Source organism: Notolabrus celidotus, chromosome 22, assembly GCF_009762535.1.
Source record: "Notolabrus celidotus isolate fNotCel1 chromosome 22, fNotCel1.pri, whole genome shotgun sequence".
Classification (NCBI taxonomy): Eukaryota; Metazoa; Chordata; class Actinopteri; order Labriformes; family Labridae; genus Notolabrus; species Notolabrus celidotus.
The window spans coordinates 4,954,417-4,978,460 of NC_048293.1; the positions used below are offsets into that span (position 1 = coordinate 4,954,417).

The 24,044-nt window shown below is 40.2% G+C and overlaps 2 protein-coding genes across 9 annotated transcripts in view; both read left to right on the forward strand.

Annotated features, from left to right (window-relative positions):
* Positions 1-16,755, forward strand: part of fndc3ba (fibronectin type III domain containing 3Ba) — a 125,148-nt gene extending 108,393 nt beyond the window's left edge. The window contains exons 25-27 of one of the 2 annotated variants that reach the window (XM_034675756.1): positions 8,717-8,883; positions 10,395-10,522; positions 12,120-16,443. In XM_034675756.1, the coding sequence (XP_034531647.1) occupies positions 8,717-8,883; positions 10,395-10,522; positions 12,120-12,431 (607 nt within the window). In that variant the 3' untranslated portion in view covers positions 12,432-16,443. Of the gene's footprint in view, positions 1-8,716; positions 8,884-10,394; positions 10,523-12,119 lie in introns of both variants that reach the window. The other variant, XM_034675755.1, reaches the window with a different exon arrangement.
* Positions 16,756-23,714: 6,959 nt separating this feature from the next.
* pld1a (phospholipase D1a) overlaps positions 23,715-24,044 on the forward strand; it is a 56,203-nt gene continuing 55,873 nt past the window's right edge. For 5 of the 7 annotated variants that reach the window (XM_034675007.1, XM_034675006.1, XM_034675011.1 and 2 more), the window contains exon 1: positions 23,728-23,862. The gene's annotated coding sequence lies outside the window, so the exon portion shown is untranslated. Of the gene's footprint in view, positions 23,863-24,044 lie in introns of all 7 variants that reach the window. The other 2 variants (XM_034675010.1, XM_034675012.1) reach the window with 2 other exon arrangements.

Sequence of the window (24,044 nt, forward strand, 5' to 3'; positions counted from 1 at the left end):
GAGAGGTTTTTTAATGCATCCGAGCAGAAATAAGTAAGAGAAGGATGATCGTAAAAAGTAAGAAACACCAAATCTAAAAGCAGCAATGAGCCACGTTTATCAGTCCACCTGTCGGATTGTGTCGCTCCCTCCCTCCTTCCAGCCCTTTAACACTCTGGTTGGAGCTGTATCAGTTGTTTGAATTAAAGCCTGGCTGGCATCAAGCTGGCACTCAGTACCCTGGCACCACTGGAATGGCTCACAGAGCAGCAGGCGACAGATGGGGTACCATCCGGCAGGCTGTGATCTGTTAACCTCTCAGACAAACACACACTACCGCGCATATACAAACCCAGAGGCGTGCACGAAGCACAAACACACTGCCTGCTGGCCAAATGCAAACAGCTTTCACAGTTTAGAGGGTTTTATTTACCCTTTAGGTTTGGAAAGAGTGATTTAATATGGCAGTGTGCTACTCTGTGTGTGTGTGTGTGACTTTGCTTTAGATGCCCTTGTGTGTTGAAACGCATATGTCTGCATAGATCATTTGGTAGTTTGAGAGTTTTTCCTACATGTTTTAACCTTTACGCCCAAAGAAGTTTGAACTAAGCAGACAGAGAGCTGTAAATTAAATCCTTGGATTCCACTGGATTAGATTAATTCAAAGCACCCGCAAGGAGATCTTGACTCATCACGAAACAGACTGAAATTCATATTAATGTGTCTTTATAACCTACAAAAAGACCATCAATTACAAGATTGACAGTTTATATGTTATAATTTTGAATGCCTTCAACCTCTGTCAGTGGTTAGGTGCTAGAAAAGGCACTCTGAAGAAATTGATTGCACAAAAATTCTGACTCATGTACAAGATGAAACATTTTGGTCAAGAAACACTACGTACCGTAAAACTTGTAATATAAGATAATGCAACATTTTAATTTGGGGCGCTCCCAGAGGGAAAGAGGTTCAAACCATGTCCCCGCCAAGCGGCAACCTCCGGTCTCAAACGATGAAGCCCATGCGGATCGAGAATCCACTTGAGGCTGGCTGCAGAAACACTGGAAACCACATAGACACCAATTCAAAAAAGACGATATTTGCAGCATTAATAAACATGTTTACAGCCTGGTTCAAAAAACGGCTTAGCTCTACGTAGCTAATTTCCCTATCGGCACACACTGTACGGGGGGTGATTTTTTTTTCTAATGCAACGGTTCAGAAGATATTAAGATTACAAGTTTTTGCCCAAATAAGGACATGACTGACTTGCACTCCCAGACGGGCAACAGCATAGCTGTTGGTTAGGAGGCTCAAACTCGGCCTCTTCCCGTCACACTATGTCTGGTTGAGTTCCGCATTTCCAATATGGCTGCCGCTGTCGATTGGCGCTCAGGAACAGATGGGTGACGTCACGGATACTACGTCCATATTTTATACAGTCTATGGTCCCTTTGAAAACTTCGATTGCGTTCAGCAGCAATAGCTGTATTATTTGTTTTCACCACCTAGCTAACCGAAATGTAGTTGAGCACCGCCTATGGTGGTGTTAGTGGTTGTGAGATTAGTATAGACCAACTTTTTAAATGCCTGATTATGTCCTAGTGAGAAAGAAAAGTGTTAAAAAAGTGTCTCTGTCAGACTGGTCTTGCCTCGCTATGTATCCAGCATGCTTTGCACAGCAAATATGCATCTCTCTGCATGTTACACCGGAATATTGTTTACACTGATATAGAGGATGCAGCTCAGTCTTTAGAGAACAATAAAGTTATTAAACATATTTGAATTTTATGGTTTACATGTACAGGTGAACATCGGCAATTTTTTATTTTGTCCACAGGTGACGCCAAAATCAACACTAACAGAAAGTTTCTCACTGAAGCTTTAAAACACATGTTTTGTTTGATAAACCCAGTCTCGGAGGGTCAGAATTTGTGCAATATCATCACTGCTCCTTCACTTCATTATGATGGCAAAAAAAGCTTGTTGAACATTGTTTATAAAATCCTCACATTCATGTTTCTGTATTTACTGGAATATAAATAATACATCACTTTTTTTTCTGTGCTTAAAACATGTTTTCTATCTTTGGGACAAAATGATTAACAGGAAAGTATTTGAATTGCTTTTGTCCTTGAATTAAGGGAGGAGAAAAGGCCACGGTTATGGCAGCCGTTAATGCTTTATGTGTCTCTCCTGCACTCTGATGGCTCTGATGGTACACTTTTTTTTCGGAGTACTTGCGTTAAGTGGAGCTGAATGAAGACTTTCAGTCCTCTCAGCAGGAGTGCTTTTTGTCCAATGTTTAATATTTTCCGCACAAGCTTTCTGAGAAATGTGGCATTTTATATTTCCAGTTCATCAAATATAGTCATGTTTTCTGGTTTCGATATAGCTCGTAAATGATATAAAGGGAATGATATAGTCTTTGAAATAAATTGAGACAACACTTTTTGAATAAATCAACTACCTCTGCCAGATTTGTACTCAGACATCCATCAGAGAAATGTTGAATAAAAGCACCCAGGGTCAGGGGTATCATTTTAAATGATAGAAAATACTATTTATTTAGTCCCTGTAAAAGCAAGATTTTCACATAGATTTTCACCAACATAGATCTGCTTTAGTACACACTGGCTACGTTTACATGAGACTTTTAATTCCTCTTTAATTCCGAATTAAGATTAAATCCTCTTTAAAAAGATTAAAAATTACCATGTAAACACCTAATTCCGAATGAAAATGATAATTCCGAATTAAACTTAAATCCGATGTATGTGGCTGGTTTTATTCTGATTTTAAATCCAAATTGAATAATTCCTCGATCATGTAAAGGTTCATTCCGCTTTAAATTAATTCCGGTCGTTCTGCGCATGCTCGTTCCCTTGTCCTGTCGCGATGACGCACATATTCCGTGCTGGCGGGCACATATTCCAGGCTGAGGTAGAGCAGCTGTTGCACTAACCGGCTTTGATTCCCCAAAGTCCGGTCTTCCGCCTCCCTTCTCCGGTCCTCTATCTCTCTTCTCCTCCTCAGCTGATGAAAGGGAAGCAGTATGTTTGTGTCAAGCTGCTTATTCAAAACTATAATCAAAATCAAAAGCGAAAGTTGAACTTATTGTGTGGTCTTCCATGTTGTAACTGAAAATGAAAGAAGCAGGAACTGGAGTCTGTTTTCTTCCGGTAAACGTAAATACGTCACGCCCGCCCCTGTCCAATCAGAACCCTTCCCAGCCCCCAGACCTTAAGAGGAATTGAATAAAAACAATTAAACGTGTTTTCCATGTTAACCTCAATTCGGAATTAATATTTCCATGTAAACACGAAGGAGAATACTTTAATTCGGAATTATTTAATTCGGAATTATTTAATTCGGAATTATTAATTCAGAATTAAAAAACATCATGTAACCGTACCCACTGAGTGCATTTCCAGATTGATTCATATAGTACAGAAGTTAAAACAACCACAATACGCACACACACAACTTCATTCTCTCCTTTTTATTTTCATCATTTCCTCCACAAGCAAACCGTCGATTACCTCTATAACTGAGTTAACGTCTCGTTAATGACTCATGTGTGATTCTGGGTTGATTCCTCCAAACCCCCTGTGCTTTAGGATTCATTACCTGCAGCCAGCGGTGCTTATGAAAAGACATTTACGTTATTTAGAGACATTTGCGTTCATAAGAGGCTGGATTACCAGCGCGTCATGTGTGTAGAGGTTTATCAACAGATAAACGTGACTGGCTTTAGAGGACTGTTCCCTCTGCACTCCTCTTTTTTCCCCCCTGTTGGCTCAGCCATCGCACTTAATGAGAGTGAATTAGCAGGATTTGTTGTTATTGATTAAACGGCCCCTGGCAACCAGATGCTTCCACGAGATCTGAAGGGCAAGTTGAAAAGAAAAAGAAGTGCAGATTGAATGTCCAGAAATGTTTACCTTTGTAAACAAATATATTGGCTAGCCAGCCGCAGATGATTGTGAATGTGCTAATGAATGACATTAGAGTCATTTTTAAACCAAACAACATTACAGTCTATTTGTGTGTTTGACTTTGGCTGTCCCCGCCTGTCCCCAGCTTGCCTCTTGCTGTCTGCCCCTCTCTGTCTCAGCCTGATTTATTCACATTTATTCATCTTTCTTTCCAGATAAGTAGCTCCCCCCTCTGTTGAGGAAAGTGCACCCTCTCTTTCATAAATTGTCTTTGTTTTTCTCCCGTTCCCACCACCACATCTTTGCTGGCCTGAAAGATGATAAACAGCTGCTTTCTGAGGTTTACAATATTGAATCTCTGTGGTGTTTTCCTCCCTTCTGCCTCTCCTACACCTATTTAATTTACACTTTCACCCCCCTGCACACAGACCTGTTGTTCCTGCTCTGTACTCCCTTCTTCCCTTGTTTCCCGTTAAGCTGGGCGAGTTTCCCCATTTCACTCTCTCCTCTTCTGTTTTACCCAAAATACCTCCTGGCAGTAATGGGAGTCTAGGGGCGTCATGGCAACCCGGGCAATGCAGTGCAAAATACCTTCTTACGTAATGGATTTTTAAAATGTGTGCAGGTGGAAGAGACTATTGGCAAAGCTGTTCAGTTGTTGTCATTAAAAACAATAATCCATCCACACAGCCATCGCTATCTCTGTTTACTCTTCCATCAATCTTCAATCCCCTTCTATGTCACTCAGCTTTTCTTAATCCTTCCTCTCATCCATCATTTGTCGCTCAGCCTACCCGTATCCATCTATCCTAATTTTTCCATCCCTCGACCAACCATTTCTCCATTTATTCCTTATGTAAACTCATTAGTTCTTCCAAGAAGTCAGCCAATCAACCAGCCAGCGAGCAACTAATTCACTGACTTTGAACACAGGCTGTGTCTCCTTCTCTGTCTCTAATCAAACCTTATCAATAAGTTACCATGCATGAGTCATCCATGGTGAGCTATATGTGCTTATAAACAGATTTACTATAATAGAACTAACAAAAAAAATTGTGAATTTATAGGGATAAATCATAAACTTGTAATTTTCATAGAAGGACATCTTTCTCCCTTTAATATTTGCTACAAATTGTTACACAACAGTCAATCAGTCCTCCTGCTTTTAAAAAAATGCAGCAACAAAGACTGTAGTGATAATTTAATCCCAAAATATGTGCTGTAATAGTCATGTTGACAATGTAGGAGTCAAAGCAGTGTATGCTGCACAAAATTAAACCACAACATAGCACGATCTGAAAACTTAAAAGGCAAATAAAATGACTAAAAATCAATTGTTGGAAACAGGAAACACAGAGGCTGTTTTCAAAACCGCCTACTATACTAGCAGTACGTACTGATTTGGCCAAAATTGAACAAGAGCAAAATCTGCAGTATGCCAAAACTCCCTGGATGTCTACTGATTTGGGAAAATGTCACAGAAAGCATCGGACCAGTCTGCCTGGCGTACTGTTTCCCACAATGCACAGCTCTCGTTCCGCTTTTTCTTTTCTCTTCTTTTTTTGAAGGGGGAACTCAGTTTTTGGAGGTGCTGTGAAAATTATTAAATTCCACTAAAACCACTTCCTAACTTTTTAAATCATAAGTGGATGCTAAAGAAGCAGTTTTGTTATCAGCTTGGCCGTTTTTTACTTCCCCTTTCAGAATCCGGAAATTCAGTGACGTCTTTTATATACAGTCTATGTGTCTGACCCAGCATACTGCAACACAATCGAACAGAACGCTCATACCACATACTAAATTCAAACACAGTATGTAGTAGGCAGTATACTGCCTACTACATTAGTAGGTAGTATGTAGCAGGCCATTTCGAAAACAGCCACAGACTATATACACACACTGGGTAACGAGGAAGGAGACACAGGAGAGACCAACAAGGCACAGGTGAAGACAATGGCTGTTTCCGAAATCGCCTACTATACTAGCAGTACGTACTGATATGTCCAAAATTCAGTATGTAGTAAGTAGTATGTGAACAAGAGCAAAATCTGCAGTATGCCAAAACTCCCCGGATGTCTACTGATTCGGGAAAATTTCACAGCATGCATCGGACCAGTCTGCCTCGCGTACTGTTTCCCATAATGCACAGCGCTCATTCTGCTTTTTCTTTTTCCTCATTTTCTGACGGGAGGAAATCCGTTTTTGGGTGCTGTGAAAGTTATCAAATTACATATAAACCACTTCCTAACTTTTTAAATCATAGATGGATGCTAAATAAGCATTTTATTTATCGGCTTCGCCGTTGTACTTCCGCTTTCCGAAACCGGAAATCCAGCGAAGTCTGGCTCAGCATGCTGCATGACAGATCGAACAGAACAGTCATACTACATACTAAATTCAAACGCAGTATGTAGTAGGCAATACCTACTGCCTACTACATTAGTAAGAAGTATGTAGCAGGCCGTTTCGGAAACAGCCAATCATAAAGGAGGGAAAACACAGGAAGTAAAACTTAACACAAAGGGAGATTCTACAACAGGAAGCAAAAGACCAAAACACAGACAAGGAATACACAATAGTATACAAAGAAGGAGAACATACAGTATAACAAAAGGGAAGTCAATACATGAAACAAAAGACCCTAGAAACTAAACATACCTTAACAGGGACCAGAATAACCAAAAATCACTGAAAGAAAACAGAACACACGAAAACATGACAAAATCCACTAATCCAGCTGTGGACAAAATCAAAGTCTGGCCCTTAATAAAGGATTGTTTTAATCATAACTGACTTTTTAAATGTGAGAGATCCCACACATGACCACAAGTAGATTTGACTGTTTACTTTTTATAGCGTGTGGAGTGTGAGGATACGACCAACACAGCACACCTACCCCACACAGTCCTCACTCTTGATACCAGAGATAGTGAAAAATCTCTTGTGGTCCAACGTGACCTTATAGTTGAAAAACATGACGGAAGACAGGATGGTTGTCCAGCTAAACATTGCTAGCTACTTAGCTAGAAACTCGTTTTTCTTTGCATCATTTGGACTCTGAAACACTGCATCTTTTTGATATTTTAACCAAATGTCATTCTCTGTAAAAAAAAGAAAAAGAAAAAAGGACGTTAATGAGAACATTGTATTTGGAAGTTGGGAGAAATGTTGAATACGATTAAACAAGAGTTTTCATTTTACTCAAACAAAAACCTCCAAGCAGTAGAATCAGAAAAAAGCAGCTTTTTTCAGTACTTCCTTAATGTGTCTTCGGTGCTGTGTATGAACACTTTCTGATGGCAGTGATGTATTGACATGTTGCACAACCCTCTGGCACGTCCTACATCACCTGATGTTCAGGATTAAATGGAACAAGGCAGAAATGAATACTTATAGCGGTCAAGCCCCTGTCTAAGGGGCCGTGGATCTTCTCCCCGAGTGTAAAAGCTGAAGCTCTCAGTGAAGAATGTGGGTCAGCTTGGACACTATTTTCTGTGCCTGTCTGATAAGAGACTGCTTGTAGATAGCTCAAAGTGAGAGGTGTTTTTTAAACCCTGGGAGACATAAAATTCTTAGAAATAAGTGCAGAAAAAACTAACTGTAACCTCTGTTTCCTCTCCTTGTTGGGGTAAACTGGTGAGCTTGTTTAGCTCTGGATTAAGGATGCAGTTCTTGCCTGTCTACTGTGTTTGTATTTGTGAGTGTGTTTGTTTATCGTCTCTGGCATTGCATATAAAAGTTGCTTCTTATTTCCTTACTTGGTGTGAGCTAAGCGTTAACAGATGTGTAGGATTTACGTTGCAGCTCCTGAACAAACTCCAACAGCTCTCGGTGTCTGTGTGTGCTCACTGTAAGACCGTGCTGTAAGCCAAAGGATTAACAGCATCATATATCAGCCTGAGGAACACATCACCTCTCTATAGTGCAGCGACATAAAGAGCTCGTCAGGAGTTATAGCCTTCGACTAAACCATGACCTCTCTCACTCGATCCCATCTCTTTTCTTCACACCGCTGATCCTCCATCACTGTCCCCACACTTATAATTACCTCGCCTCTGCTCCTCCTATATTTCTCCTCTCCTTCATATCCTGCTCAAACTTCCCTCCTCTATCTCTGCCTCCTATCTTCTCACTTGCCCCCGTCACCTTTGTCTTCCTCCCTTGCTTCTCCCGACTTCTACCTTATTTTGCTGCAAAGCTGATAGCGTCGATAAATAACCACTTCTCTGCTCAAATCCCCATTTTCTCCTTGAGGCAGTCATTCGCTCACTTATCATCTCTCCTCCAGACCATCAATCTGTCCTTCGAGCCGTCAAGAAACTTCTTTGGTGCTAGTTATTATCAGATCTGTGACTTCAGCTTGTCAGTATTGGTCCTCTGTGTTTATAAATCACTGCTATCTTTGTTAAGATGTATTCCTCTGCCTGCCTGTCAGTATCCCTGTTTCTTTTCAAGGTCTCTTTTTCCAGATGAAGACTCTTTTTGGCGTCACAAATGAAATCTGATTCAATAAAGTTAAGAATAAACAAAGTAAAGGCACATTTTTTAGGTGAAAAAATTGAATGGAAAATGCAAGGTTGGCCTAGTGATTACATACACCTATGAGAACTGTGTATAAGCACATTTAAATGGTTATGCCTGCTGTGATGAGTATGGACGCTTAATCAAAAAATGAGCCAATCAAGTCCTGCATATGGTCTCAGTTGGTCCCCCAGACTATTTTTCCCATATTTACAAATTTCAATCTCAACTTTTGATTCATTTTCTCACCATTTTTTATCATTTTGTTCCCCGTCTAGGTTTGTGACGATCTACCGCGGTCCCAGCCACACCTACAAAGTCCAGCGATTGACAGAGTCCAGCAGCTACAGCTTCAGAATACAGGCCATCAGTGATGCTGGAGAGGGTCCTTTCTCTGATACACACACCTTCTGTACCACCAAGTCTGTTCCCCCTGCCATCAAAGGTAAAAACTGAGACAAATGCTGTTTTGTCTGATTTTTGATGCAAGTCAAAATAATGTTGCAAATTCTGTTTAACTTCCAAAAATGTAAGTGTTTTGGGACCAAATGTATAACTACTTATCTTTAGTATTCAAAGGTATTAATTTGACATGTGTTGGTCAGGGTTGGTATTCATAAAGTTTGAAATGAGTAGGAAATAAAGCGAACTCTTACCTAGCTTGTGTTATTTGGTATTTCAATCATTTACCTTGCTAGCATAATGTTTGCATAATGCGTTGTTTTACCCAGATACAGTGATGCTATTTTTTGATTGGCTGTTGGGTAGCTTTATTACTTTCTTTCTTTTTGATTAGCTGGTGCGTGGCAAGCTCATTCTGAACTCTGAGGGAAACCCCCCTTGATTCCTACCTGTTCCACAGTTTAAAGAAAAGCGGCGCAACTTGGTTGGCATTGTCCTTGTAATGACTCTGTTTGAGAAATACAAAGTGTGGCGTGTGAGCGTGGGAACACGTTGAAATGCATGTGTCTCATGCCCAATGAGTGAGACTTGAGAGCCCTGGATCTAAATTTCTCATAACTTATCTCTAGCAAGTTTGAATTGCGCAACCCGTGGTTATTTGGTGATGAAAAATTCCCGCCTTCTAAGTTTATAATCTTTAGTAGTTGCTGCAACAGACTGCAGCCATTTTGAAGCTACACTGAATGGTTCCCTTGTAATGCCAAAAAGGCGTTTTGTTCCTGTTGACATGTTTACTGTAGTCCTGCTTGATGATTATTGCCCCCTGTAAGTCCTCCCTAGCTGTAAACTGAGAGACGGTGGCTTGTTATAGCCGCAGCAATCACAGTTACCAATATCCTCTCAGGTGATATAACGAGAATGTATTATTATACTGGTTGTGAGGCTGTAAATGTGTAGCAAAGCATTGACGTATCCATAAACAGGCACATTACAACCTGTGTAAAAGTTCTGTAAGTTTTCAGCAGACCGGCTTTCATTCACAACAATACAGAGGAGAGAGACTCAAAACAAGAATGAGTTTGCTAAAAGTATGCTATATTTAGAAAAGAAGTTACTGCAGTCAGAAATGAATAACTGATGTTGTGTGTTATTACTGCTGGTGAAAATTATATAATTAGACCCAAAGGAAATTATTGCTGTGCAAAACAATTATCATGTCTAGGAAACACGATTACCGCCCATTCATTTAATTGTCTAATATTTGCCCACACAGCTAAAGCAAAAACACAATTTTACATTGCTTGATCATTATTCCTGTGTGTTATAAAGCATTGGATTGTAAGCAGAAGATAGTAGTACCTAAAACTAAAAGGTGGTTGGAAATATCTCTTATGTATGAGAGAAGTGATTAACTTATTTTTACTGCACTTCTTTTTTTTTTTTGTAAATAACTGTAAATTGGTTTCAAATAGGCTCAAATGTATTTATTTTTCAACATTGTGTCACTTCCTTTTGTATGTTCCCGCGTTTGATTAAAACTGTTTGTTCCAACAGCTCCTCGAGTGCATCAGCTGGAGGGGAACGTGTGCGAGGTCACATGGGAGACCATCCCACCAATGAGAGGAGACCCTGTGAGCTACGTGCTGCAGGTGCTGGTGGGACGCGAGTCAGAATACAAACAGGTTGGTCTCTCACACAGACAGAAAAACAAGTCATATGAGGACATATGAGAGCTTCTCTGTAAGCCCTCCTCAGATATTCAGTTCAGTCTTATTTTAGTAGAGGGGTGTTTAAGTACGAGAAGGATATTTCCTAATCTCGTTGAAGAGGGGGGAAAATTCATTCTGCGTTGATGGTGATGGTAATAAAGAGCACTCAGCCTCTCACACCTAGACACAAATTGTCTCCCTTACTACCTGTTTTGTGAGAGATTCTGAAGTCAAAGGAATCTGCAGTGCCACGAGTATTTATTGAAAGCACTGAAGAGCTTTAACGAGAATTGCAACACAGAAAGAATTGAAAGAAAGATTGTTCCACTCGGAAATATGGGTTCGATTTTCTAGCAGTTGGAGGGATAAGCTGAGAAGAGGACAAAAGGCATTTGTCTTCGGAGCCGTTTGACTCTCTGTTATTGAATTACTGAATCACTGGAGGGAGCCAATGCTGATACTCACCAGAGAACAAAACTGCAGCTGTGGGTATACGTATGTGTGCATATAGGAACGGATGATGCTGGATGTATCAGCTGTCAGTGCATCTTTGTGATGCTACCCTTAATGTTTGTGGGCATCCTTTGTTCTCACAATGAGGGGTGCCTGCATACACTCAAATTTGAGTGGTAGTAATTCATTCATGAACAAGGGATGAAGGGAATTCTGATTGTTCCAATTATCGATCAACACAAGTAGATTTTATTCATGATGGTAGTATAATAACACTGCGAATGTTTGCCTGATGAAGCTTTGCAGTCTGTCCTGAAAATGATGAAATGAGATGTAATGAAAAGGAAACAGCAGGAGGACAATCAGGCAAAGCATTTAAAGAGATTGTTACCACATATTAAGATGTAAAAACATGCTATGACTGATTTTGTAATATACTCCTCAGATAGGGCAGGATCAAACCACATTAAAATTCTTGGCTGGCAATCCTAGAAAATCATACATTTGTAGAGCAAGAGCTCAATGATTGAACTGGTTTCCAGCTGAAACCGGGCCAATGGCCAGCATCTCAATTTGATAACATTTAGGGAGCAGGAAATTATGTGACATCCAGTTCTAATTAAATAAGCTGGAAATGATCATCTGCCTTTATGGGCACGAAAAGCTTATCAGCTGCAAGCCAGCTCCAATCACTTTTTAGAATTAAATCAAAACCAGTCCACGTGTTTCTACTGATGAGCTTCTCCCAAATAAACCTCTATATACGTATTACACCTTTCATTAAACCGGTATTTTAAGAATAATGATCATAACTCTATTGTCAGAAGTAATGTTAGAAAAAAATGACTTTGACTTGTACAAAAGTCCCATCTGTTATCATGGAAGCAGGGTTTACAACTTATACTGCAGGCAGCCAGTAGGGGGAGCTCTACCACGCATACACTTTTGAAAACAAGCAGTCCTATGAGGAAAAAAAAGCAGCACACACCAGAAAAGGCAACTTTTTTGTTCTTTCATAAGTTAAGGATTACTTTTATTTGTGTTTCATAAAGGAGAAAAACAAACTGTGTATGTTTTTAGAATCTTGTTCTAAAAGCTTCTTTCTTTCAACTCCTAGGTTTTTAAGGGAGAGGAGGGCATGTTCCAAATCTCTGGCCTCCAGTGCAACACAGACTACCGTTTCCGCGTGGGAGCCTGCCGCCGTTGCCAGGACACGTGCCAGGAACTCTGCGGGCCGCTGAGTCCCTCCTCCTTGTTCACACTTCGTCGCCAAGAGACGGCGTCGTCGGGGGATCTCTGCCCCGTGGAAGCGGGCAAAGGGGTGGGCCTGATCTCCAGCGACGAGCGCTTCGCCGCGCTCATCGTGTGCGTCTTCGCGGGCTTCTCCATCCTCATCGCCTGCCTGCTACAGTACTTCTTCATGAAGTGAGGGAATTTAACTTTAGGATAGAAAGAGAAAGAAAAATCACAGAGTCTATGAAAGAAGCAAATGAAATCAAAACAAACACTTGAGATGTACTTCTAAGGCTATGTTTGTGGATTTTTTTTATTTTTAAGTCAAAGTACCGATTCTGGCTTTCCTCACTTTGTTCTTCCCGTCTTCTGCCGTCACTTGGATCAGTCTCATTTCTCTCTGTGTCTCTGTTGTCTTTGTATCAATGTCCATCTCATGTGTTAAGGATTTCTGTCGAGGGAAGCCGTGTCTTAGCTGCACCTCGGTTGGGAAAGAAAACTGATAATCAAGCCTTAAAATAGCTGTGAGCAAAGCAGATGCTCCTCAGACTGACTTGCATGTTTTTGTTTTGTATCTTTTTAAAAACATATTCAAGATTAGAAAACGTGTATATTTCTTGACGGTCATTGCCTTAATTTTTTTGTTTTGTTTTTACAATGTGTAATTGCGTTTTATTTTTTTTTGCTGCAGTCTTTATTCATTTCAGCCATATTCCAATGTAGGCCTTCAAAGCTTTAGCCGTTCATACCTTATAATAACTCAGTTTGTAACTACTCTACAGGCTGTCAGTCAACTCATGCAATCTGCACCTGCTCTCACACACAGGCTGACAGAGACACAACGCACACACACACACACACACATGCACACTATACAATAACACTTGTGCAATGACATCGGAAACACACATCTCCTCCTAAGAAGTCAATCACATATCCGCTCAGCTTTTAACACTCAATCACTCACTCATTCATTCAGCTACCAAAGTGATGCAATTCATGTGTGGTGTAAGATGCTGCTATCCTGTGATTTTATTATATCTAAGAAAGAATGGAAAACCAGTTATCTAATATATATACACACAATATATAAATATATATTATAACAAATATCTATGATGCTATAGAAGTGATGTAATATAAGTGATGGCAATGTAAGGTCTGAACTACAGTGTGAAAGGGAGAAAAGTCGACTCTAGGTGCTCACAATCAGCAGCTCTGAGGTCAGTTCAGCATCTCGTGAAGGAGCCCTTAAACACTGGTCTTGGATCAGATGATGAACTCTCGTAGGTGGGGCATAAACTGGCCGATCCTGATTGGCTGCAAAATACCAGGAAAGAGCTTGACTTGGCATTTGATTGGCTCTTTGTCAGTCCTTTTAGGTTTTTGACCATCTCATCGCTCTAGCCAGTTTATCTGTAGCTTTAGCCGCAGACCCAGAGGTGCTAACAGCCTGCCAGCTAGCTGCCCTTCTCAGGGCTGTGTGTGTTAACCAGGAAAGTTATCAGCGTTTCGCTTTAGCCTTACCCTTACCCCCCCCTTTGAAATGTATCTAGCCGGAGCAGCGCTGAAGCTGTAGTTTATCCTTCCACCTCGTCTGTGAATCGATACATTTGAAGACTCTTCTCTTCTCTCTGCTCCTGCACATAATTACCCATAATCACCATTTGCTCTGGCTGCTCCTCTCTTGCTTTCGATCCATCCCATGCACTCCCTCCTACATTTCCTCTCTCTCTCTCTCTCTCTCTCTCTCTCTCTCTCTCTCTCTCTCTAAAAGGTGCTTTATCGACATGTAATCAGAGCAGTAGCAAGTCTGCAGTGTCGCTGCAGAGTCGCTGCAGACCGTCATGTTCTCCAGTGACTTGAACTAATGTTCACTAACCAAACAAGCCTTTGACAGAACACAACTCAGCAGACAGAACAGGGCATTCTGACACATGTTGACACCCCCTGACCTCCAGCCTGACTCCCAAAACCCCTGACCTGAAAAACAAAGCCAAGGTACAGCCCGATACACACCCTGTTTATCCAAAGAAGTCACCCTGACCTGTGTGATTAATGCTTAACATGTCTCTTTCTATCAGGCGGGGTACGAGGGAAGAAGGATAGGCTGGGAAAAGGGGGTTTAGGCGAGGGGTGGGGCTGAACTTAAGCCCCGCCTCTCCGCTCTGATTGGCAGCCTGTAACGTACCTCAGGGAAAAGGCCTTACAGAGGGGAGCTCTAACTTGTCGTCCTCATTGCTGTCGTCATCATCATCATAACAGCCTCTCTTTCTCTGTCTTCCTCCCTCCCCTTCTTTCTTTCTTTCTTTCTTTCTTTCTCTTTTTTTCTGTCATTTTTTTGATGCTGTATCTCGTCCTCTGTCTATGCTGTGCCTTGCTCCTGTATGTCAGTAAGCAAAGTGGTTTACTAGCTCAAAATACCTTTGCCAAAGTTGATGGGAAAGTTAAGGTAGAGTTCTTTTCTAGGTTTTATTTATACTATATATTTGCATACAGTACTTTACATGCCAATTACAGTGCAATCTTCATTTATTTATTGTTTAAAGATTAAGAGACAAGTGTAGTTATATACTAATTTTTCCTTGTAGCATGTTTTTTTCTTTTAATTTTTTTTTTAATGGATGTATGTTAGATTGTATGATTAAGGCCAGCATTCCTTATCTCAGTAACCCTTTAAGTATTTCTCTTACAGCTGTTGGGAACCTGTAGCTCATCAGTCCATGCATTGCAGTTATCATTGCCGTTTCAAACATGTAACCAAATGCCTTTGTGTGTGTTTTTTTTTCATCTCCTGTCTCGGTCGTGCACAGCCGAGCAGTTCTTGTATTGCTTAGAGAGACATGTAGCAAAGCCGGGCCTTAAGGTCAGTTCAATTCACCTGTATTGGGATAAACGTCGCTGCCTTTGGCTTTTTATTTGTCATGATTAGTGTTATAATGAAGCTTCTGATATCTTTTTACTGTTTTATTGCCAAAGCGCAAGCTTCCTGTGTCCACTAGATGTTGCGTTCGCAGTCGTCTAAAGGGTTCTGTGATGTTCCTCTGTAACGACACAGCATTACAATTATTATTATTATTATTCTCTCAAAAGGAAAAAAAAACATTAACTTGATCTGTGATTATGCTTCTTTTCATATTATCTTTTATTATTTTGTTTTGTAAAGCAAAATGTGCCATTTTTAAAATGTGTAGCCCCCTTTTGGAGGAGAGTAACACAGCCTGATTTCACAGAAAGTTTAGGAAAAAAGGCAAAAACAATCATGCAGGCGGATGACGACAATAATAATATTGACGATTCCTTGTTCAGGCTAGTGCTGGTATAGCAGTAGTGAGTATTTTGTATCCAGTATTTTGCTAAGAGATGATATACAGAGATATCTATAGAGCTATAGAGTGAGATGGTAATACATTATGACTAACAGAGTTGAAGCACTTTTTTATGCCGAGCATTAGCATTGATGAGGTTAAATACGAGCGAGAGGAGACACAAGGTCCATCGCTCCGTTCCAAACACTACTGCCAACGCCCTCTGTTACATTCATTGGCATTATTGTGTCGTTGGCGTCACTGTGACATTGGCATTACTGAAGCGCGGTTCTGTGCTTCTCAAACGGCACCCTGCTCCCTACTGCAAACTACAGCAACAAAGGAAGTTCAGAGGGAGTACGGTGCCTCTTTCAGGCGTGCTCATTACGTCTACCATTCCTGTCGCATTGTAGTCGACAGGTGATGTGTGACGTGTCCTGTCCCTAAATCCCTGACGTTATGTTGCCCACCCACAGCCCCCCAATGTTCCCCTCCTTTCCAAGCCTTAATGCTCGTTTGGGAGAGCAGAGGTTCACTGTGGCCGAGCTCAGGCCAGTCGTGTTTTTTCAGCCCGAGGTAAAAGAGTTAACTGAAAGTCTGTGTTTATGGGCAGGGTACTCCCTTACATGTGCTTTGATGTTTTTTGTTTTGTTAATTTTCAAATGCTGGTGATTTTTATAGACGCCCCGCCCTCCCAAACCCCGCACCGCCCCCCACCCTGCAGGTCCTGCACATTTGGCGGGTATGTCGAGAAAGAGAGACAATTTTTTGCCCAGCAAACCCCACGTCTGTGCCTTCTGATCAGTTAATTTTCTTCTCTTTCATTTTTTTTTTTTGTTTATGTTTTGTACGTTTTACAGTAAGTAGAGATTTTGACTGAGAATTTGGCGATTTGACAAACACACAGAGACTCACAGGTATTTAACTATTTTTTAAGCGAGACAAAAAAAGAAACATATTTTTACCTCACGATTAAAAAAACAAACATTCCAATGTTGTCATGGTCTACGAATTGAAAAAAAAGAAATTCATGCATTTCTTCTTGTATTGTAAATGTTAGACAATTTCATATGCATTATATAAAAGAAACTGCCATATCAATTTTAATGTATAGATTTTTGCAAATACTACCCTATGTATGTAAGACGTAACTGTATCGGTAGCGTATATATAATATATTTATGCCCAATAAATGTTTTGATTTTTTTCTGACTTTGACTTTTGGATGTTTCATTACAACACTGCTACATACACAAGCATTATTCTACATTGGGTTCTAATTTAAATTTTTTATAAGTGTCTTTTCTTTTTTTTCTTTTTTTCTTTTTTTTTCTTTTCTTTTTATTGAACATTATACCATACACTCTATATACAGTTGGTACCCAATGACTGAGAGGTTTTTTTTTTTATATTTTCTTTTACAAATGCATTATCTTCAACTTAAACATGACACTCAAAAAAAAGAAAGTAAAATACTTCCTCAGTCTTTTACTTTAAATCAAAAAAAAGAATGACCGTACCTGTCATGTACAAAAATAAAATTATGCCCAGGACAAAGTGGTTATTTACATTCTACCATGTATTTTGGCCAGTTCGACTAACAGAATTTTACTATGTTACCAGTATAGCGAATATAGTAAAAAGTAAAATAAAATAAAAAGAAACAAAACATTCCAACTTCTGTAGCTATGAACTAGGTTTTTCTTTCCACAATGTACATCTCAGATAAAATCTGATCCAATTGGTTTTATGTACTCCATCCAGTTTTCCTTAATTCTTTTAAATCTATCTACCTCCAGTCTCAAAGACAAAGTTAGCTTTTCCATCACATATATATTGTGTATTACCTCAACCCAGTCCTCAACCTTAGGTGCCTCATTCGTCCTCCATTTTCTAGTAATTGCTTTTTTACTTGCAATCAGCATTATTCTATAAATATGTCTATCCCCAAATCTTGTAAAGTTGATGTCCAATTTCCCCAGGTATAATACCTCAAATGTATGTGGAAGGTTTACCTTCAGTATTTTATCCATACACTTCTTAAAGCTGCTGTGAGGAGCTTTTGATTTATATCAATTTTGGCGCCCCCTTGTGGACAAAGTGATACCTCTTATCTCTTGTTCTGTACATGCAAAAGTAGTGTTTTCAATAAAAACCTCACCCTGCTGTCTTTAAACAGCCAGATTTATCACTCAATGTGATTATTTGACATGAAAACAGCCTAAAAAGGATGTTTCTAAAGCCAAATGTCAATCATGTGGTCTGACACCTACCCCCTCTGAGTGGTTTAAGGCTTTAAAAATGACAACAGAGAAGGTATCAGTGTTGTTGTTTATGGTTTTGTTTGCTTTTGACAGTCATAAAGAGGCATCAGTGTTGGTTTCAGTTTGTTTCTCAGCTGGTTAAAAACTCCTCATAGTGCCTTTAAGCTCCTGCCAGTAGCTACCAATGGAGGGACAACCCCAGAAAAACATGGAAATGGTCAGCTTTATCAACTCCACATAATCTCCAACACTTTGTGTCATGATACTTTGACTGTGCTGGTGTTCTAAAGAATCTTGTGATGTTCTTCCACCCGTGTTCTCTCCATGATAGGGGGCAAGTTGTTCTCCACTGCTGTTCATTTTATAAGTGTCTTTTCTAAAGATCAATGTAAGATTCTGTCACACTTTCAATACATGTATAGATATTTGTTGTGCAAAATGAACCCGACTACACACAACCCCAATTCAAGAAATGCCAGGGCACTGTAAAGCACTGTAAAACACTAAAAGAAGTTATGTAATGCTTAAAAAAGCATGGAGGAACATCTAATGATGTTCATTTGCGACAGATTAGTAACGTAACCGGGTGTAAAAAGGCATTACAGAGAACATGAGTCACTCACAAGTAAAGATGGAAAGAGGTTCACCACTATGTGAGAGACTCTATGAGCAAATAGTTCAACAATTTCAGAATAATGTCCTTCAACAGATGTTAGGTTTTTCATCATCCACAGTTCATATTATCATTAAAAGATTCAGAGTTTCTAGAGAAATCTCTGTACAAAAAGGACAAGGTCCAAAACCAATACTGGATGGCCATGATCTTGAGGCCCTCAGGGGGCACTGCATTGAAAACAGACATGACTCTGTAGTGGAAATCACTGCATGGGCTCTGAATCACTTAAAAAAAAATAGCTTTTTTTGAACAGTCATTTGATGCATCCACAAATGCACCAAACAAAGAGAAAACATGATTGAGAAAGGCTGGCGACTTCTCTGGGCCCAAGCACATTCAAGCCGGGAGGTGAAGTGGAAAACTGTCCTGTCTTATCTGATGAGTCTAAATTGGACTTTTCTGGAAATTCTGGACACCACATTTCTCACACTAAAGAGGAGAGGGATCACCGATCTTGTTATCAGTGCGCAGTTCGAAAGCCAGGATCCTTGATGGTATGGGGGTGCATAAGTGCCCCTGACATGGCTAGTTTACACATCTAGGAAGGCATCTCAATGCTGAACACATACAGGTGTTGGAGCTACATATGCCGTCATTAGGACAATGCCTTTTTTTAGGACAACTCCATCTAAAGGTTGATTTATACTGACGTGCACCTCCTCCAAAATGTAACTCCCCGTAGAGCCGACGTGGACCGCAAGCTCTATGATTGGTCCGTTCGGCGGCTTTGTCTTTCCCACATTTACAACACTTCCGGGATCCCGGACATCGGCCGCACATCGGCCGTGTATTTCATCTCCTCCTCTCTATTCTTCATGTAATCATGTCTGTATGATAAACAGCAACATGTATCAGCTGTAGATTAACATAACACGCTCTGAAACTCTGTGGAAAAGTAAACAGAGATCGTAGCGGGACCGGAAGCAGGCGGCCGGCTATCAGAGAGGCCGCACTGCCCTCAGGCGTTTCGGTGGAGAATTGCTGCGCGACACGGACACACCGACGCACAAGTATGTGGGGCTCATGTCCGCGTCAGCCCCTGCTGTGTAGGGGAGACGCAGAAGTATAAATCAGCCTTAAGTGTCTTAGGTCTCTCTCTCCTTCTCTTTCCCTGTCCTTTTGTATATCTTTGTGTATTCTTTTTTTAATTTATTCTTTTTTTCATGGTCCACCGAGGTGTTCACGCCCTCTTTTACAGAACATGATATTAGCTGTCAATAAAAGATAGTTCCAGAGTTCTAAGAGGGATGGTGATGGTCGCATGCACAGTCACAAGCACAGAAGAAAAATGTTTTCTTTCTTCTCTTTTGCTGCAAGAATAAATTGCATTAATATTTGACAGTTTGTGACAAACATGACACAAACCAGAAATATATATGCAGACAAGAAAAAAAGAAAAAAGAAAGAAAAAAAAGGGACAATGCCTTTTTCAGGGTGCCTTGCATATATCAGCAAGACTATGGCTGTTTCCGAAACGGCCTGCTACATACTACTTACTAATGTAGTAGGCAGTAGGTATTGCCTACTACATACTGCGTTTGAATTTAGTATGTAGTATGACTGTTCTGTTCGATCTTTCATGCAGCATGCTGAGCCAGACTTCGCTGGATTTCTGGTTTCGGAAAGCGGAAGTAAACAACGGCGAAGCCGATAAATAAAAAGCTTATTTAGCATCCATTTATGATTTAAAAAGTTAGGAAGTGGTTTATATGTAATTTGATAACTTTCACAGCACCCAAAAACGGATTTCCTCCCGTCAAAAAATAAGGAAAAAGAAAAAGCAGAACGAGCGCTGTGCATTATGGGAAACAGTACGCAAGGCAGATTTTGCTCTTGTTCACATACTACTTACTACATACTGAATTTTGGACATATCAGTACGTACTGCTAGTATAGTAGGCGGTTTCGGAAACAGCCAATGCCAATCAGCAGTCTGTGCATATAACAACAACATGGCTCTGTAGTAGAAGACTCTGGGTGCTAAACTGACCTGACTGCAGTCCTGACTTGTCATCCATTGAAAGCATTTGATGGCCAAGTATATACAAGAGGGGGGATTTTGTATCAGCTGCCATATCATCATTTTTCATCTTAAACTATAACTTTAAAAAACATTTCTGTCAGACTCTTGTGGAAACTATAACCACTGCTAATGCCAAAACACTAACTGTTTCTCTGACATTTACAGCTGCATTGCAGTATCGATTTCAACCCTGAAGATTTATGAACAGAATCAGCCTCCTCTCATTCTCATCAGATACACCTGTAGTGCTCTGTTGTAAACGTCTCTAAGTATCAGTCAATATTTCTAACGAGATTTTGAAATTGTGATTAATCATTTTAATTATGTTTTCAAACGATGTAACTCTTCAAGGGGTCAATAATTGGAATGTCAAAAAATCCCAGTTACAGAATCAGAGAGTTTTATCCTTTGTCGCCCGAGGTTACAATGACGCAGAGTGAATGTGTGTGTCTGTGTTTTTGTTACTTTAAGATTTGTTTTCATGCTTTTTTGATTCTGCTGCTCTGCACACTCCATTCTGTCTCATCCTGCACCACAGCAACAACTAGAAGAGGTGTTTTTCTAACCTTTTGTGTACATGTTTTATGGTGCATGTTGTTGGACTTGAAGTTAAACAGTTAAGTCTATTATTGCATTGTCTAATATGCCTCTCTTATCTTTTCAATAAAGCTTTAGTAAAGCAATAATAAAACAGACTTCAGCATTTAGGAGATATACTGTAAGCGGAGGGTAAACAGACACTGACATGCAGTATAAAAAACACTGAAAAATAAAGTATCAAGTTCGGGCACACAGATCTGCAAAAAAAGGTATATCTGCTGAGCATTGGCATGTTAGCTTTGTCTTTGTGAGCATATAAGAACATTGTTGGTATTAAGCTCAGAGCACGGACACAGGCTCACAGAGCTGCCAGCATTGGCTGTTAGTTTAAATGGATGCCTCCAGCAGGATATTGTGCCACTGTCAGAAGAAGGCTCCAGAAATATCACTATATTAAGAGTCCCAATCTGAACCCAGCAGAGCCCCTCTGGCATTCTGCGCCACCACAGGATCAACAATAACTCTTTGTCAATATCAGATCTGCACGGACCAAGACTGTAGTGGAACATTTCCAGCATTTTGATCAATCCATGCACCAAATACAATCCTGCTGCTTTGGGAGTACAACAATTCTGTTTGAACACCCTTTATGTTGTGTACCAAATAAAGGAATTAATGAATGCACAGGTACACAAAGATAGGTGTTAACTTTTCACCCTCTCCATCCCCCGCCTCCTTGTCCAAATGTAATTCGTTCTCTCTCCTGCACAGCCCACATCTAAATAAACTATCATGATGTCTGACTCATTAATCAAACCTCTCTTCTCTCACCTTTTGTTTTATTGTCTATTTTAATTGCACATTATTTTCAACACGGACCTCTTATCCTCTTCCCTGTTGTTTTACACCTCTCCTTCTCCTCATCTAACATCCACCCACAAACCATCTTCTCTGAGATAACAGCCCAGCTTCTGTTTAATAAATTCACTTCCTTCAATACTTTTGATTTTTATCATCTGCTCATCATTCACCGCTGGTGGTATAGCTTACACTCACACCTGCTGTTCTGAACATTTCGTCCTCATTTGATCTTGCTGAATCTTTTGATCGGGTACCTCAGGGGTGACTCGGGTCTGATGAGCCCCATGTGTCTTTGAAGCTGTCAGAGGTGGTAGAATGAAGCTGTGCCCTGTGGCAGCAAAAGTACAAGGCAAGCTAAGATGACAGAAAACACACAGCTGTGTGTCCACTGTGAAGATCGCTCCCTACTGAGATGTATATTACGTAATGGAGAGTTACAGGGTCACATCAGGAAATACAACAGACTCTTTCAATGCACCATATGTGTGTTTTAATACACCTTGCGTGTATTTTTTTTATCATCTTTATTATTCAAGGGTTGTACTCAATTTCACAAACCTCTGTGATTGCAATTTACCACTAACTGGCTTGCTTGAGTACAAAAGATGTTAGGTCCCAGTTTGTGTTATTGATTGAGTGTTGCTTTATTTCTTGCTGAAATAACACAATACTTAATACAAATACAATACAAAAACCCTTTTTGATCCTTCCTTTTTTTTCTTGTATTGATTGTGATTGTGACAATTTCTGCTGCTGCTAATCAAAATACAATTACTCATTTATTCATTAATTTACTATAAAGTGCTTCCAAAAAATCTTGTTGAAGGATAGGGCTTAAACTGAAGGGAAATGTAGAAACACCAGACCTAATTTTGAAAATGTCCTAGAAATGTTGGAACTAGGGTTGCCGACTGTCCCTTATTAGCCGGGACATCCCATATATTGGGCTAAATTGGTTTGTTTCATACGGGACATCAATTGTCCCGTATATTGACTATTGACTATATTAACTCTTGTAAATACAGCAGACTGCACTCTACAGATCCTAGAACAGATAAAACGGCAGTGGCAGATCATGTGCCAAACACACCGCCTGTCATCCAATCACAGACCCCCTCACGTGCATCAGTTGTAGTCCAAGTCCTGCAAAAACTCTGGCTGTGCAAAAGGACAAAAGACTGCTTGAGTCAGTCAAGAGCAGCAAAAAGTATCCATGGAAAAAGTATATTTGGTGAGTCATACTCCTCTTTTGCATTAAATTTTTCTTTTGCCTGTTTTTTATGTAAAGAGCCAAACTGTGGTTTCTTTGAGGTTTATTCATATGAGGTTACATAATGATACAGGAAGGATTAAAGGGAATATACACACTTTCTGCATTTCCAGTTGAATCAGAAACAGAATATACGTTGAATTCACACATCATGCTCACACCACCATGGCACCGTGCACCTGTCCCTTATTTAGTAGTGAGACAGTTTGCAGCCCTAGTGGGGACATAGGGCTGTGGGGACATTGGGCTGTGGGAACATTGGAATGGCTCCATGATATGAAGCTGAAATATGGGGTTGCCACATAATACCAGTATAATAGAGGAAATGCAGACCACACAAGAAACCACCAGAGAGGTGTTGAAGTTGTTGCCTTGTCATCTGTCAAACAGCTAAACATGCATAGCTAAGTCTATTAGCCTTGTTATAGAACGCCTTGAGAGCAGCAGTGGCTGCATCACCTGTCTTCTGGATACTTCTGCTTGCACTTTTATTTTGAAATGTCACTGGAGACTTCCTGTCTGACGTAAAAGTGACGTAAGAGGTCAGAAACGGTAAAAGTAAGCGTCAATGAGTGAAATGTTTGTTGCCAATTTTAGCTACATGTCGTAGTATTACGCCCTCTGGATTAACCCCCGAAGAGCCACGCGGTTAGTATCTGCAGTGATTCTGCAATGTTTAAAAATGGTTGGTATCTTAAAATGCTTTGAACTAAAATGAACTACAGCCATGTTATTGAGTTATGTTGCAAGTTGTGCTCTTGTTTGTTTCATACAGGCCTGTTTGTTTTTAGTGTGTTTGGTAAACAGCTCTTCTGCAGTTTTTTAGGGTTTTCAAAGAGTCTTGAAGTTTAGTTGTCTGACCACTTG